Source organism: Gnatocerus cornutus, chromosome 2, assembly GCF_029298725.1.
Source record: "Gnatocerus cornutus isolate USDA-ARS CGAHR chromosome 2, icGnaCorn1.1, whole genome shotgun sequence".
In the NCBI taxonomy this organism is placed as follows: Eukaryota; Metazoa; Arthropoda; class Insecta; order Coleoptera; family Tenebrionidae; genus Gnatocerus; species Gnatocerus cornutus.
In genome coordinates this window covers 12,343,559-12,358,991 of record NC_142234.1, presented here as the reverse complement: position 1 = coordinate 12,358,991, position 15,433 = coordinate 12,343,559, and the positions used below count along the sequence as shown (strand labels likewise).

The 15,433-nt window shown below is 34.1% G+C and overlaps 1 protein-coding gene across 1 annotated transcript in view; it reads left to right on the top strand.

Moving 5' to 3' along the window:
- Nucleotides 1–5,752: 5,752 nt before the first annotated feature.
- Nucleotides 5,753–15,433, top strand: part of LOC148179116 (netrin-1-like) — a 30,185-nt gene continuing 20,504 nt past the window's right edge. The window contains exon 1 of the mRNA XM_088029949.1: nt 5,753–7,185. Coding sequence (XP_087886075.1) covers nt 5,979–7,185 — 1,207 coding nt within the window. The 5' untranslated portion in view covers nt 5,753–5,978. The remainder of the gene's footprint in view (nt 7,186–15,433) is intronic.

Genomic DNA, 15,433 nt, shown 5'->3' with positions numbered 1-15,433 from the left:
TAAATTCGAGTACAAACAGCCCCACATGAGCAAGCTGCCACACAGTGGAAACTCATTTTCTTTCGTTTATTATGTAATTAGATAAAACCACTTTCTACTTATTTTTCTCAAATTATCTCCAGTTCGCAACTCAAAAGCAAAATTAACTATAGATAATACTGAAATTTTTCCATAAACCGTACAATTTACCGATCGCTCCCCTTGGGTTAAGGTTAAGCTTCTAGAAAAATGTAGTTCGACGTCCCCCGTGACAGTAAAAAATAATCAAATCAATCGAGAGCTTCATCCCTAAATCAGCAACCCTCTTTAATCCTTCGGAAGGGAGGTTCAAGAATAAGTGTATGTGTGTTTATACCTACTAAATTTTTGTTATTTTTATTAGGGGCGCTTTATTTCACAGTGGAGAATAAACGAAAAGGGCTGTAGTATTGATAATCTAATTTAAACAACAAATTGAAAGTTAAAGGTGATACACTCATGAATCCTATTTTGTTATAAAGTTCTTTCACTGCTCTCCGATGACGTTGTCATTTTCAGGGTGAATGTGAATAGAACAAACTGGGACAGTGAGGACAATTTAATATAAAACCTGACCACGTTAAAAAAAAAAAAACACAAAAATTTGATAATTTTAGAATGCAACACTTGCTTTATTAAGTATCCAACTGTCTCATTTACTTAATTAACTTTTATCCTCCTACTCAAGCCTACGGACTTAATATAGTGTTTTACAAGACATAAAATGCCCCTATGTCTTAATACCATTTATGTTTTCTTTTAATGGATATTTAATTACTGCCTACGCAATATATTTATTGTCCGTAAATAGGCCCAAGGATAAAATATGTGGTTTAAGGGTCAATGTTTTATTCACGTTTTTCCCCCTTTTTAACATCTAAAATACTCGTATAATAGATCGCACAAATTCATCAACACGATTCGATTCAATCTTGCTTCCGACAAAATTGGTCCCACATAATCTATAATAGAACACGGTCTTTTGACTCTTTATATACCTACCTCGTTTCCTTAATCGTCTTATAGGAGGAACGGAGTCGGCAATTTCCACTCCGACGTGGCAAGCAAAGAGCTTTGAAATCAGAAATCCGACCTGGAGAAAATTTGTGCGGAGATATCTGCGACAGAATATCTGATTTATATTCTTGAGAATTTTACGCAAATTTGGAAAAATTACGTATCAAAATCCGATTTGTCGCAAATATAAGAAGGTACGAGCTTTAAATCGTAACTTAACGCTAGTCTAATAGCGCAGACCTTAAGTTCCATTAAACAACGGAAACAAATAGATTAGATCGTCTGGTAAATCTAGCAACGTCTACAAAGACGATTCAACTAATCCTTACCGACCACTTAGTAATTCAGTGAATCGAATTGCTGTGTAACGAAGTCCTTCACAATTGAAGCTCGTGTGAAAATTTCCACTGATTTATCGCTTTTTCTAACGCTTTTGTTCTAAAGGTGCAATCATTAAAACTTTTAAGTAAACATTCGATCCAACCCCCGTAGAAAATAAAAAGGCGAGACAATTATCGCATCTTTTGATACAACGGAGACCAACTCAAGCGTCAATAACGACTGGAATGCCACGCGATGGAATAAATTAATGAATTTGAGCGAGGTGATCAATTTCATCTTGGGTCAGATTTTTCCACAATCCTTACAACAATAATTGGATTCAGGAGGTGTTAATGACTGTTATTAAGTCGACGCTGTAACGTATCCTGCACATGCTTGATGGGATTGAGGTTTGAGGACATCGAGATGATGATGATAAGTGCATCTCGCTATTCTTAGAAGGAAATTACGGGTGGTGCGAGAAGGGTTATTAAAAAAGGGCGTCATTAGATAATATCATTACTCGCATTGTGTATAATTATAATCGAATTCGTGTTATTTTATAAAGTGACTAGACTTTCGAGTTAGAAATACAAGTACTTTTAGTGCAATTAAGGGAATGAAATGAAAATTTAGAGCAGTTATTGGCTTCAATAATAAAAATTGAACGATTCCAAAGTTATAAGGAAAAGTTGCCAAAGTATTACCATTTAAATGAATTTGTTCCACGCTTTTGCGGCACCTGCATATTTAGACTCCAATATTACCCCTAAGACTTCGAAGTTCCTCTAAAATAAATCGAACTTATTCACGATTTTAATTTTGTCTTTCATCGTCTAGATATATCTATTTATCTGGCCTGTTTTGTTGCTTCAAAAGGTCACGTGCCATAAATTTTACGTTGAAATTTAATGGTTCGAAGTAATGGTTATGGTGAACTGACATTTTGCACCAGGAAGTGACCACTGGGTTAAAGTGTTAAAGATAAATGTAAAATCAAAGAGAAAATGTAACAAATTCGAGCAACACAATCATCAACCAATAATCCAGACAGATGCGAATGGGGGAAGTTTACCTAGAATGGAATAATGGATTAAATGGGAAACCAACAATAATTGTTCCCGTTTGAGCAGTAATATCCACCAAACAACTGCAAAAGGAAATCACCAGTTGTGAACACAATCACCAAACAAGTTTGCAGCTGTTATCGTAGTTTAGCTTGGTAATTTCCACATTCTCGATTCCTAATTCTGTTTTTAAAAATCACAGGAATCAGAATAATGGCAGTAAAAGAAAGCGTGACAATTTGACTCTAAGTTTGGTAGCAAATAAAAAAAAAATCTTCAATGGTGTGACCTATAGTAACATAATTTAGCACGGATAATCGCTACCACCTATTTATGATATAAATGAATAAAAACAATTTTTTCCACGAAAAATTTTAAAGTTTAAATTATATTTTTAAGTGGATAAAGTTTGTTTATTCACATGTGTTTTACAATTTGTTTCCAATTTCGCAGAATTAAAAAAAAATGTTTAGATACTCTTTACTTTTTTTCGTAAACTAATTTTGATTTTTTGGCAATGCTAAATTGGTTAATTATACAGGGTGTCCCAGAACTCACGCCTAGCCGAAAAAGGGCGGATGCCGACAACAATCAGGACGCCAAAAATGCAATTTGTTTTGTTCTGATGTGCATTAAAATTGAGAAATTGCTTAACGAAACTGACCAATCCCAGACGCTCAAGCACAAATAATATTAACGTTGCTAGGTTTCATAATTAAATCCTAAAAAGGAAAATTGATTTGGTCCACTACATTTTTATAACTGACATCTAATGTCAATTTGACAGATATAAACCACACAATGACGGTTCTAAAAAGAACCCTTTTATTACAACAAGAAACAGAACAAGACACATGATGTAAAAGTTAAATCAAATGCTTGAACAAACCACTATTATTTTGGACACACAGATGAGCTCTTCTAACCAAACTTTGACATGGTACGGGTGCCGGTGATCTGTCGCGAGAATTTTTTGTACAGAAGATTTTCCGATTTCTAACTGACGTGCCACAGTTCAGATACTTTGCGTGGAGTGTTCATCAACCGCTTCCAAAACGGTTTCTTCATTTTCAAAAGTTCTGACCTGTCTTGGTGCTCCACCAACTTCGCGCCGATCTGTTAATAACTGATCAGTGTGTCCAGCCCGAGAAACAACACTAAGAATGGTTTTGTTGTCCGGATAATAATCACGACCTGGAAAACGTCCTCGGTACGTTCTTGCTGCTAATACTAATTTCGATAGCACTCTTCAAAAATAAGACGCATTTCGAGGCATTCTGCCGCCGAGTACTCCTGAACAGTTTTAGGATATTTGTTAACACCAAACACCAAAAGAACCAACCAAAAGAAACGCCGTTTCACACTCCACTTGGATTTTCACTGTGTCAGTTGTCCTCCAGGTGTGTCTCTTGTCATTCAACGCTCGTCAACCAGTAGTCTTCAACCCTTTAGTCAATTTCTAAAGTACGCTGAGCCGTTTCTGCACACTCAGTTCAATATGAGTTAGATTTATTGAAGCCTGTCATTCTAACGTCAGTGAAATTTATAGTGGACCAGATTGTTCATACAAAATTCAAAGGAGAAAATTTAAACTGGTTTCTTAGCAACACGCCAGTGTATCCTCCAGACCATCTCCACGCGGCCTTGTGATTGGTCAACTTTGTCATGTCTTTTCTCAGTTTCTGTTGGAGCTGGAACTTTTTTTTCAGCAATTTACACATTCACACCTTTTCCCGATATCCCCGGTTTTCGGCTAGGCATGAGTTCTGGGACACCCTGTATAATAATTATTGAAGGTAGTAGAGTCTAATTCTGCAGACATGGAAACATGCAAAATTAGTTACTTGTTGCATGTTGTCTCAGGTTTCCAAGACGATCACGAAAACTTCTTTAATAAATTGACAGAGTTATTTTTTAGATCTTGTCTGTTGAAAATATGCAGAAAAGCGCGTTTAATATTAACAGTAGTCATGAAAAATTTAATAAATCTTATTAGTTGTTTGTGCCTACAGATTTTATTTTTTAACGACTGGAGAATATTTCTTGTTTTTTGTTCTTTTTATTCTTTATGGTAATACTGTGTTAATCAATGGTAGCTAAAAGTATTTACTTTTCAATACAAAGTTTGCTTACATCGGCGAGCAAAAAGTGCCAGCACCGGCTTCAGCGACAAGACATCCGTGCAAAATTCTAGTGTCCAGCAGTTTTATGATTTACATCCCTAAAATCCAAAAATATATTCGTTCCAACTTTACATGAATAAAACCGGCAGTTGTTGATAAATTGGTGTATGGAACTGTTAGCAACAACGAGCTAGATGGCCATCAGCTTTGAATATCCACCCACGGTGGACCCTCATCGATATAACGAAGCTTTGGGGCTGTATTTTTATACATCGTAGTTGGAGTATTTTTCAAACAGTCAAAGAATCGACGAAATGGAATAGAAATTAGAGCATGAAATCTGAATGTCAGTCAGCTTTTATCAGATTTAATTTTATATCAAGATAAATTCGTCTGATAAAATGCACTTTAAAAAAACTTTGCAGCAAGTCATCACCATCATATTCAGAGAGCTACGTTTTGCTTAAAATGGGACAGAAAATTTACGAGCAATTCATATTTTAGCGTTAAGATCTTGATTTACATTGTTGCACAGTTTGTGCTTTCTAGACCGCTGCTGGCTGCTTCGCGCGACACTGACTTGTTTGATCCCCGAAGCCAGTCCTGCATAAATGTTTTCAACCCAACATTAATTTTTTTTGGGATTGGAGATAATGGAGCAATATTAATATTAGTACACGGGTTCAAGAATAAACATGCATAAAATGTTTTTTTTGTTACAACATGTTTACTTCAGGTGGAGAAATCGCTACTGGAAGAACATAAAATGCAGAACGCGGTATAATCAAATTTATGTAAGGTGTAGTTATAGTTAATTTTATATTCTTAATAACTATTAGTCAGTGTAATTGACTATGACTGGAGATAAATTGGTGGCGTTTTTCGATTTGAGTTTTTGGGGATTAGAAATTGGTGTTATTTGTAGCAAGTGCTATTGATACCCGTTTCCCTTTGGCTGGTGATATAAAGTTGTGTTTATGACGGCTATGTGGTCAAGGTAAGTGTAGTTTAATGAACTTTTGACATCGTCTTTATCTGAATAAAGTTTTGGAAAAAGTTGTGGATCTCGAAGCAGCGTTGAGGAATGATTGCTTTTTTCTTTTCGATTTTATTATTAAGTCGGTATTTATCCCCACACTGCACGTAGATTGGTAAGGGGATTTTATCTAGACGCGGTGCGGTACACCCTTGAGGGGAAAGGAGGCGGTGCTTGCCTCCCGATTCAGATCGGAGGTCGGAGCAGTGCAGACAGCGGACCGCCAGTTATTTAACGGCTACCGGAGAGAGTGTGTTGCTCTTCTAATTTACCGTACCGCACGCGGTGTGCATATTACAAACGATAATAACGTTCCTTTGGTAGCGGTATGTATGAAAAGTATATGCCCCAAGATATGAAGTTGATGTAATTGACACATATACTGTTGGTCGTAACATGTGCAAGGTGGTGAATATGTTACTACTTGTGGTTATTGTGCCCGCTGTGATTTCTGTATCCGATAACTTTCTTAAGATGTTCGAGGGACAACAACCCCCAGTTGATCCTTGTTATGACGAAGATCGGCCGCGACGTTGTATTCCAGATTTCGTAAATGCCGCTTTCGGGGTGCCCGTGAAAGCGTCTTCTACTTGCGGCCTTCACTCACCTGTACAGTATTGTGAATCATCAGAGCCGGGAAGTAATCCCCAGTGCTATTTATGCGACGACAGATTACCAAAGAATCGATTTCCAGCGTCTCACCTTACGGATCTCAACAATCCCAACAACGTGACTTGTTGGAGATCTGAACCGTTGCCTCCAGTAACTTCTATCAACGCTGCACCAGATAACGTAACGTTAGTTCTTAGCTTAGGAAAAAAGTACGAATTGACTTATGTAAGTTTGCAATTTTGTCCGCACACTCCCAAACCAGATTCGATCGCGATTTACAAGAGCATGGACTATGGAAAAACGTGGCAAGCATTTCAGTTTTATTCGACTCAGTGTCGCAGGGTTTATGGGAGGCCTAACAAAGCAACTATTACCAAAGTCAATGAACAGGAGGCACGGTGTACTGATGCCCATCGTTATACAGGAGGTGATAATCAAAGCTTCGGGCAGTCATCGCGGATAGCTTTCAGCACTTTGGAAGGTCGTCCTAGCGCGTTAGATTTCGACAATTCGCCCGTGCTACAAGACTGGATCACCGCAACAGATGTCAAAGTTGTTTTTAATCGGCTACACATGCCAGCTGAAGATACACTTACCGAAAATCAGGAGATAGTAATTGGCGAACACGTATATAAAAACAAACCGATGGAAGAAGAAGACGACGATTTAAAAGAACCGACTGTTCAATTAGTGAACGAGATGCAGCCATTAGACGTCGAAGAAGTAAAAACTCCAGTTTCAGTGGAGCTAGGATCTAATGGGATTGCTGGTGGCTATCAAATAACTCACCAATATGCCGTAGCCGATTTTGCTGTTGGTGGAAGATGTAAATGTAATGGACACGCTAGCCGTTGTGTCGCTGGCAGAGATGGACAATTAGCTTGTGAATGCAAACATAACACCGCTGGAAAGGATTGTGAAAGATGCAAACCTTTTCATTTTGACAGACCTTGGGGTAGAGCTACCGCTCGAGATGCGAATGAATGTAAAGGTAAGAAGTTCGCATATGTGTTCTGTATTTTTCTTTGCATGTTTCCATTCAATGAAAATGAATGCAAAATGAGATTAGTTTCTTGAATTAGATCCATAATTTACAATCAAATATTATTATAAGTGAACGGCAACTTGGGATTTACAAATAACACAATCAACATCGGGTGGAATGATGTACAATTATGTTGTGCTACAGGACTGTTTTTTTTTTGTTTTAGTTGTAAATACCGTAATGGAAGGCTGGGCTGAAAGTAACGCCTCGTCTTAATAATAACTTTGATTCTAAGACAGATCAATGAAGCAAACATTCACAATTAAATTGTCTTACAACAAATTTCAACCACAAATATTCTCGAATTTTTATTTGATTGTGAAACATTACCTACCTGAAATTTATACATAGCTAGTTTTGAAGCATTTAATTTTTAGACCAGCATCGCATATACAGTTGCGGGCACACCTACGTTTGCTTCAAAGTCATTTATTTTCACATGTTTTAATCATATTTATCATATGAAACTGAGTCCGAGCATATTTTAAGTGAAGTCTCTAAAAATAAAATATGCTTGTGAAATTTTCAAATTGTTTTTCAGGAGCAAAAACTGTTTTACTTAAATCATAATTAAATACTTGTGGATTGTTATAAATCTGCAGGTTGGGGAGGATTTGTAGAAAAAAGCAAGTGTTCGTACTGAATTCATTTTAATTATAATTTTTCATATTATTACTATTTAAAATTGTGATCTAAATAGTGGCGTGTATTGTAAAGTGCACCGCTACATTACAAGTTAATTGTCCGCGTAATAGACGTAATTTTGAATTGACGCGTTTCCTTGGCCATCCAATAATTCAATTCTGTTTATTTTATTGGGAATTTATGTGCTTATTGTTATAATAAATACATACTATTATTGACACTTTTTTAAACATTTATTCAAATTCATAGTTCAATTTTATGGAGAATGAAAACATTTTTTTTTTTGAGGTTGGTCTGCATATATTTTTTAGCTTTGGGATTCCTACCATAAAAATTAAGAATGAAAAGATCTTTTTATTTATTGATTTAAGATTTCCATAAGAGGGTGTAAAACCAAAGGATGAAGTGTTAACAAGTTACTCGATAAAAGATTTAGTGTCCCCTTTTCAACTACATAAATTGAATAACATATGCCGCATTTTGATATTACAACTAGTTTTTAAGATATTAAAGGGTGGGAAACACTTCTAATTTTATTTTTATTAAATACACATGTGAGGATTCAAATTATAGATAATGAGTTTTTGTGATATGAAGGATTATGCCCTAGATAAAATTAGCGACGAGTTTAACATATACACGTTATTTTTGTAACAAGCGACAACTGCTATTTGTAACGTTGATATTTATCTATGTAGATTCGCTTTTAGAATCTTTTTCAACGTTCACCTTCGTGTGTTTGCCATTTTATCGCTTGTCTTATTCTTAACATTCCAAAGCCCTGTATCTATTATTTCTTCTACGTACGTTAATTTCCTTATTTCTGGAGCCCGCTTGCCAGGTAGTTTTATACCTTTTTCGTTGAATTCTTCTCCGTTATCAAATTTATAGGAGCATACTTTTTTCTCCATTATTTTAAGCAATTTACTTTGTTTTTTTTGGTTTTTAACATTAAAATCACGAAAATTTCAAAATTCAATAGTTAACTTTTAATGGTCAGTCCTAAAATGAAAATTTTTCGTATTTCTTCTAAAAATATGAAACTTGGCAGGGTTAATTAAATTTTATTGTTGAAACAATTAGAAGTCAGATGAAATTTTTTGGATAAAGCTAAAAATGATATATTTAGATAAAATTGAGATTGTTCATCGGTGCAAATTCCTCAAATTATACCAACAACAAAGATTATATGTAATTTGTTTATTAAGTATGCATGTAAATTATTAATATCGTTAATATATCATCCTATAAGATGAATACTGTCTTGAAATGCATAAAATGGAAAGCAAAAGTCCGTTCATTAAAATTTTCACAAAATTTCCAGTTTGACAATGTCAAATGACTTGAGAGAAACAAAAAACTGTTTCTTCAATCAAAGAAAATTTGAAATTTCAAAGTCAACTGATGAGTTTTTATTTGATCTCTCGATACATTTAATGATTATAGTAGTCAAATTCCGAAATGATAAAGATTTTCTTGAATTTTAAAGAAGTGATAATTAAATAAGTCAGATATTTTATCACCTTCTTTGGTTTCGAGACTTTCGAAACACTTGGATACTTATTACTATGCAAGACTCGATCTTCCTGTGCTAATTTAAGATTCTTTGAGACGATGTAATGTGATATTTGATATTTAGTAAAATGTCGACTGAATATTGATGCAATTTGAAGAAAAAAAAAAGTAGGTATATATTGCTGGAGACCCACGATTTCCCTTCTTGTTTTTGTATTTTGTACAACGTAATCACTGAAATTATAGGGTCTGGAAGCTATCACAACAGTTTTATAAATTATTTCCTCCAGTAGTTTCAGTGGCGGCTTTCCAGATTACTGGACAAAACAGGAAAAAAAATGTCCGAATTTGCAAAAGTCTTTCGGCAAATCACCGTGTGAATAAACAGAAGCTGAGCACTCAAAACCAACACGCAGCTCTGGTTTTCTCATTTTTTTTGTTTACTTATTCCCAATTTATAAGAAGAAACGATTATTGAACTGCATATCAATAAATTTCCCTCGTAGACATTCCGTCTCAAGTCCAACATGAATTTAGTAAACGTTTCTCGGAATATGAGGAAACGGGTCTTTCATGTTTATGTACACAGAAATGTACACACTTTTTTCATCTATCCAATATATGGATGTTGGAGATTCCACCAGTTTTTCATCAAGTTATAACCAATTTTCATGCTTTGGGCAATTAACTCCGGAGACACAGATTGTGCAACATAATTGATTTTGATTTGTATTCTGTTCAAGATCTATCGGTGTCACGTGTTGCGTTAATTTAGATTCAAAAGCTATAAAACAGATTAAATATTGAACATTGTGTAAACAAATTTTGTCAATATTTCGTAGTGGCTGTTAGGAATGGAAGTTTATGCATTGAAAAAATAAACAAGCTACAGCTATCTAATTTAATTTCATGTATTTAATGTCAGCATTAAAACTGGATAAACAAGAGAAAGAACTGTTTTATGATACACCGCGTACTCCATTAATATATTTTTTGTAAGATTAATTTGTTGCTTGGAATTGGCACAAAACACTACACGATATCTGTGTACGTGCAAGTTTTAACCTATTATGGAGAAAATAATTCACTTCAAGACGTAGTTAAGGTAAGTGAGGTAATGTTTGTAATTTACAATTTATGTAATAATGTGGTTTTTCATTTACATTTTTAAATCTTCAATTGAAATTAAAGTTTAACTTAACTGGGTGCATAATATTTCATAATCTACCCATAACGAACATGGCTCAGTTACAAAGTAAATGTAACTGTAACTTAACTTTTGACTTCAGACATTCTCCAGCTCGGATTTTTACAAAATCTGTGGCATCCAGTGCATCGAAAATTTAGCTTCTGTTAATCACACTCATGCTCGTGATGTAGTCGAAAATAGCATCAACGCTATTTCTTTGGCGATTTATAGGCATTCGTTAATCGTCAAGCATTTAAAAACTAGACGCACTTGGTCTATCTTTGGTGATTTTTTTGACGTCGCAGACTCTTGGCCGCACGTTCTTCTAATTTGGAAAAATTCATAATAAGAGGGTCTTCAAAGATTGATTTTGTATTCTGATTGATTCACACCTCGAGGCCAATGACTTACTACCCATAACAATTTAGATTTGGAAAAATTAAATCAACATCAGCATCTTTCTCTGTTTGCTATCTATGTTCTAAAATTAACAACGCATTTCAGTAGGTATACTACTTAGGTGTCTGTTTTTTGATCAAGGATTGTTGCTTATTTGTAGAAGTCTAGAGAACATCTGTAAACCACTTTTGATCATTCCTTTGTAGAAAATAGCAAAGAAAATCAGAAAATTCTTGAGTACTCAACTAAGTGATAGGAATGTAACCTCCGAGGTGTGGATAAATCTGGATGACAGTTTCTGTCGCTGTGATAAGAGCGTATCCACATAAAGCAGGGTCGTACGTTTGAGATAATGATAATTAATTCTTTACCACGCTCTAAGATCTTTTAGTTTATATTCGAAACACGCTTCGAGATCTACAAGAACTGTGAAAAGTGCTGATAGCAGATAGTTAGACAGAACTAATTTCGCACACATAAATTTTGTGAATTATGTAATAATCTGTTCATGAAAATGTTAACAAAAGCAAACTCATACAATTTACATAAATTTAAATTTACTTTGTTGTTGATTTCATGATTTACGAGGCACGACTGTAGAAGTAAGCAGCAGATCTATAGATCTAGCGACTTATAATTTTATGTTATGTGTACTGTTGGTATAAGTGAGGGAGGGCTTCGATGTAGTATTTCCATCGAACTAACAAAATATAGTCGTTTGCGCCTTTCATCGCATAAGAAACCAGCTATTATAAACTAACGGGGTTTCTGATGAGTAGAGTTTAAAATTTAAGTGAGATAGTAAAATAATGGTGTATAGGTAGGTACACATCTATTACTGTTCATTTTATTGCACACTAAACTCTCAATCTTTCGTTTTTATAAGAATGTTATGTTATATTTAGATGTGATATTAGTTACTTAATGAAATGACCGATTCCGATTTTGAAAAATCTACGAGCATTTCTTCCAGAATCTTATATTTTCCCTTATTAATTTTTGTCGCTCTATAAGCATGCTGCTTCGTTTGCTTCCATGGTTGGGTGTACTCAAAGTGATTTTAATTGATCAAATTTAATTAAATTTAAAGTGATTTTAGCAAAGCGAGTTAAATCGATATCTAATTTTAAGCAAAATGGAACGAATGTAATTATTTTTTTGTTAGTTGTGCAACCGCCAAAAATATGTTAAAAACTGTTAGAGTTAATAAAGCTTCAACTTTGCATTAGCGAAGTAAAATATTACGGTCATAAAACGTTGAGTTATAAAAAAAACAATAAGACTAGAAAAAGTACAAGAGTCATGGGGATAAAGGTGAAGGCTCTCATGGTTTGGAACAAAATCTAAAGGACAAAACGAAAAAAAAGAAAGTCATAACAAAAATGTATTCGCATATAAGCATAGAAAGCACTCCTATAATATAGATAGGTCAAATGAAAGGTCACGTCATAGCAATACTCATTGAAATCAAAATATGCATCGACTATTAAATTAATGAGTGTCATGGGAGGCGATAATTTAGCGCTTGAAAAATTGTCAGATGAGATATCGTTTTTAAATGAACCAATAAATGGATAAAAAAATAAAAAATAGGAAAGAAAGATGTTTTTATGGAGAAATTTTTCAGTTTAAAAGCCAATATTTTGTTAAATGGAAATTATGTTCTTTGACTTAAAAAATACATTTTTAACTTGCCTCATGATTTTTTACAAAATAATTTAGTTTAAAAATGAAACAGTAGAGAAGTTTACTTAAGACTTTGGCCTACTCAATTTTTATGCGGTTTCTAACACGATTTCGAGCCGAAAGCCCTAATGTAAACACTTCTCCCATTTGTTGACCGCTGTTTGTTTGCAGATAGTTTTTCCACTAAGAAACTAATCTGCTAATATTCTGTTGCAGCAGCTGACAGTCTGCACACGTTCTAATGGTACTAACAAGCCTTAATTCATCTGCATAAATATGTGCTACCCATCTAATGATCCTAAGAACAATACAAACAACGAATGATTCTTGTGTTTCACCACTAATCGAATATCTAAACTCTAGAAATAAATTTATAGTTATTGGTGTTAGAAAGTTGCAAGCCAATAATTTTAACCCTGCATACATCATTTTTAATTTAAGACAAACATGTGTCAATTTGCATCGTGACAAGTAAAAACAATGTTTAGGCATTATATTAAACATTATGATATATGTACAGGCAATAAATAATCACTGAATGCAAGCAACATCGATAAATGCGTGTATATTGTCAAGAAGAGACACATTATTGCGCTTTTAAAATCTCATTAAAAGTCACCATAACTATAGAAAAAAGAGATTTGATTAATAATGGATAAGGGCAATGAATCTTTATCATAAGAACAAGAATTAGACTAGAAGCAGCAATTGGTTGAATAAATACTTTCGATGTAAGACACAAATAAAAGAAGTGGAATGAAGACAGAGATGTTAAACCGGCAGTGTTTATTTTAATTTAGGAAATAAAATGCGATGGAATGGAATTGAGAGGAAGCATAGGAATGGAGGCGTTTATAAGGATTGTTTCCAGACAGTTTAGGCAATGTGATAAAATTTATGTTGTGTTGTACCAAAATGGAGAAAATAAGTGCGTAAATATGTCAATGTGTGAAGCATGCAATTTTGTAATACAAAACGATCACAGAAGACATGTTACTACTAATAGATACTAATTTAAACTAGTAAATTAGTACGAAATAATATAATGGCCTAATAAATGCGACACTTTAGTCACTTTCTATTTATTTAGTGCGCCATAAAGATTTTTATAGCCCCCAAGAAAATAAACAAAGCTTAGAAACAATCTGAACGACTCTTCACGCCTGGTAAAGCCTAAAATATAGAAATTTATATTTAGTCTTACGACATTAGGAACATTTTCGAGGTTTTTCAAAAGCACAGGAGACATGTTACAATACATAGTTCTACATTACAAATTTTATCTCTTGATTTCACAAAATCAAACGGAGTTTGAATATATGAAATTCCGAGTAAATCAAAGATACTAATTGCTAGATATGTACTCAAAGGAAGTATTTAAAAATATTACAATACTTCATTACAGAACTGTCTATTGTTGAGATCCCAGAATGTCTGCGCCTGTAATTGAGCTACATTATATTTGATTTGGACGGAGCTCTGTAGGAATTTACGACACTACTTGGCGGAAAAAAATGCAAGGTTCTCCTTTGTCCTTTTGCAACTAATTAATCTTCTTAAAACCAAAAATGTAGGTATAAAAAGTCAAATAATTTTGCGACAACCCTCAAACAACCTAAAGGTAACATTTCATTTCATTCACCCTCCGCCGAAGCCTCACTCAAAGAATAAACATTGTTCTATTTCAGGGGATGATTTATTTTCAAGGATACGTATTAGTACAAAATTGGAGGTTTGTTTGCCTGTCCTTTGAAATCCACAGGTGCAGTTCTAGATCTCTTTATGTCTCTCAGCATGTTAGATGGTAGCAAGCAATGTGTTTACAGTAAATAAACAGGCTAAAGTAGTGTTAGAAAATAATAAACTAATCTAAATAAAAGAAATAAACAGTTTTACTTTGACGATAATAATTTATTATGCAGCACCTAGTTAGTTTTCGTACCCACTGGATTCCATAAAACGGAATTGTTGGTGTAATAAACAATAAATGTTCAGTTTTTCGATTATCTTAACCGAAACTTTTATAACCATTCCCAGGAAAAGGGTAGAGCTGATATGTAATATGTATCTCACATTTCAAAGTTTTGTCGCAGAGGCAGACCATGGACATGTTCGGAGTGTGATGATATGTTTATGGAGTTCCTTACTGACTTGTTCGTCGCGATGAGATTTTTTTATCAATCATAAAACAAAACGGTCTTATGGAATTTTATTTAACGTAGACGGTTTTATAAAGATGCATTTTTCAATATTATGATTATCATTTTGGAGATAAACGGTCTGAAGAACGTGCTCTTTGAAGAGGATTATGCTCATAAAATATGACTAGTAACATTATTTACTTAGAAACACAAAAATTGTAGGAATGTAAACTGAAAACGAGAAAATTATTGCTTCTACTTTTAATAATAAATCCGCTCACTTAAATCTTTTCATAACAAAGCAACATTTTTTAATTTTCCGGTTTGCTTCTTTTTCAAAATAAGTCTTGTGAAGAAATTCTCTTGCATCAGTTTCCATTTTCGGATTCAGTTTATGTTAAAAGCCGAGCCCGAAGCAACAAACCTCAGATTTCTCAACATTTACAATGTAGTCGAACGAACTTTCTTGTACCTGGTAGTTTAATAATGTAATATACCTACCTAATTTGCAACGGATGCACCTACCCACTTACTTTCAGTTGAAGCTTCATCTTCGTAATTGCTTTAATGCTGTCTCAACAAATTTTATTAGCTTTGGTCTTCAGTTTTAAATTTCTAC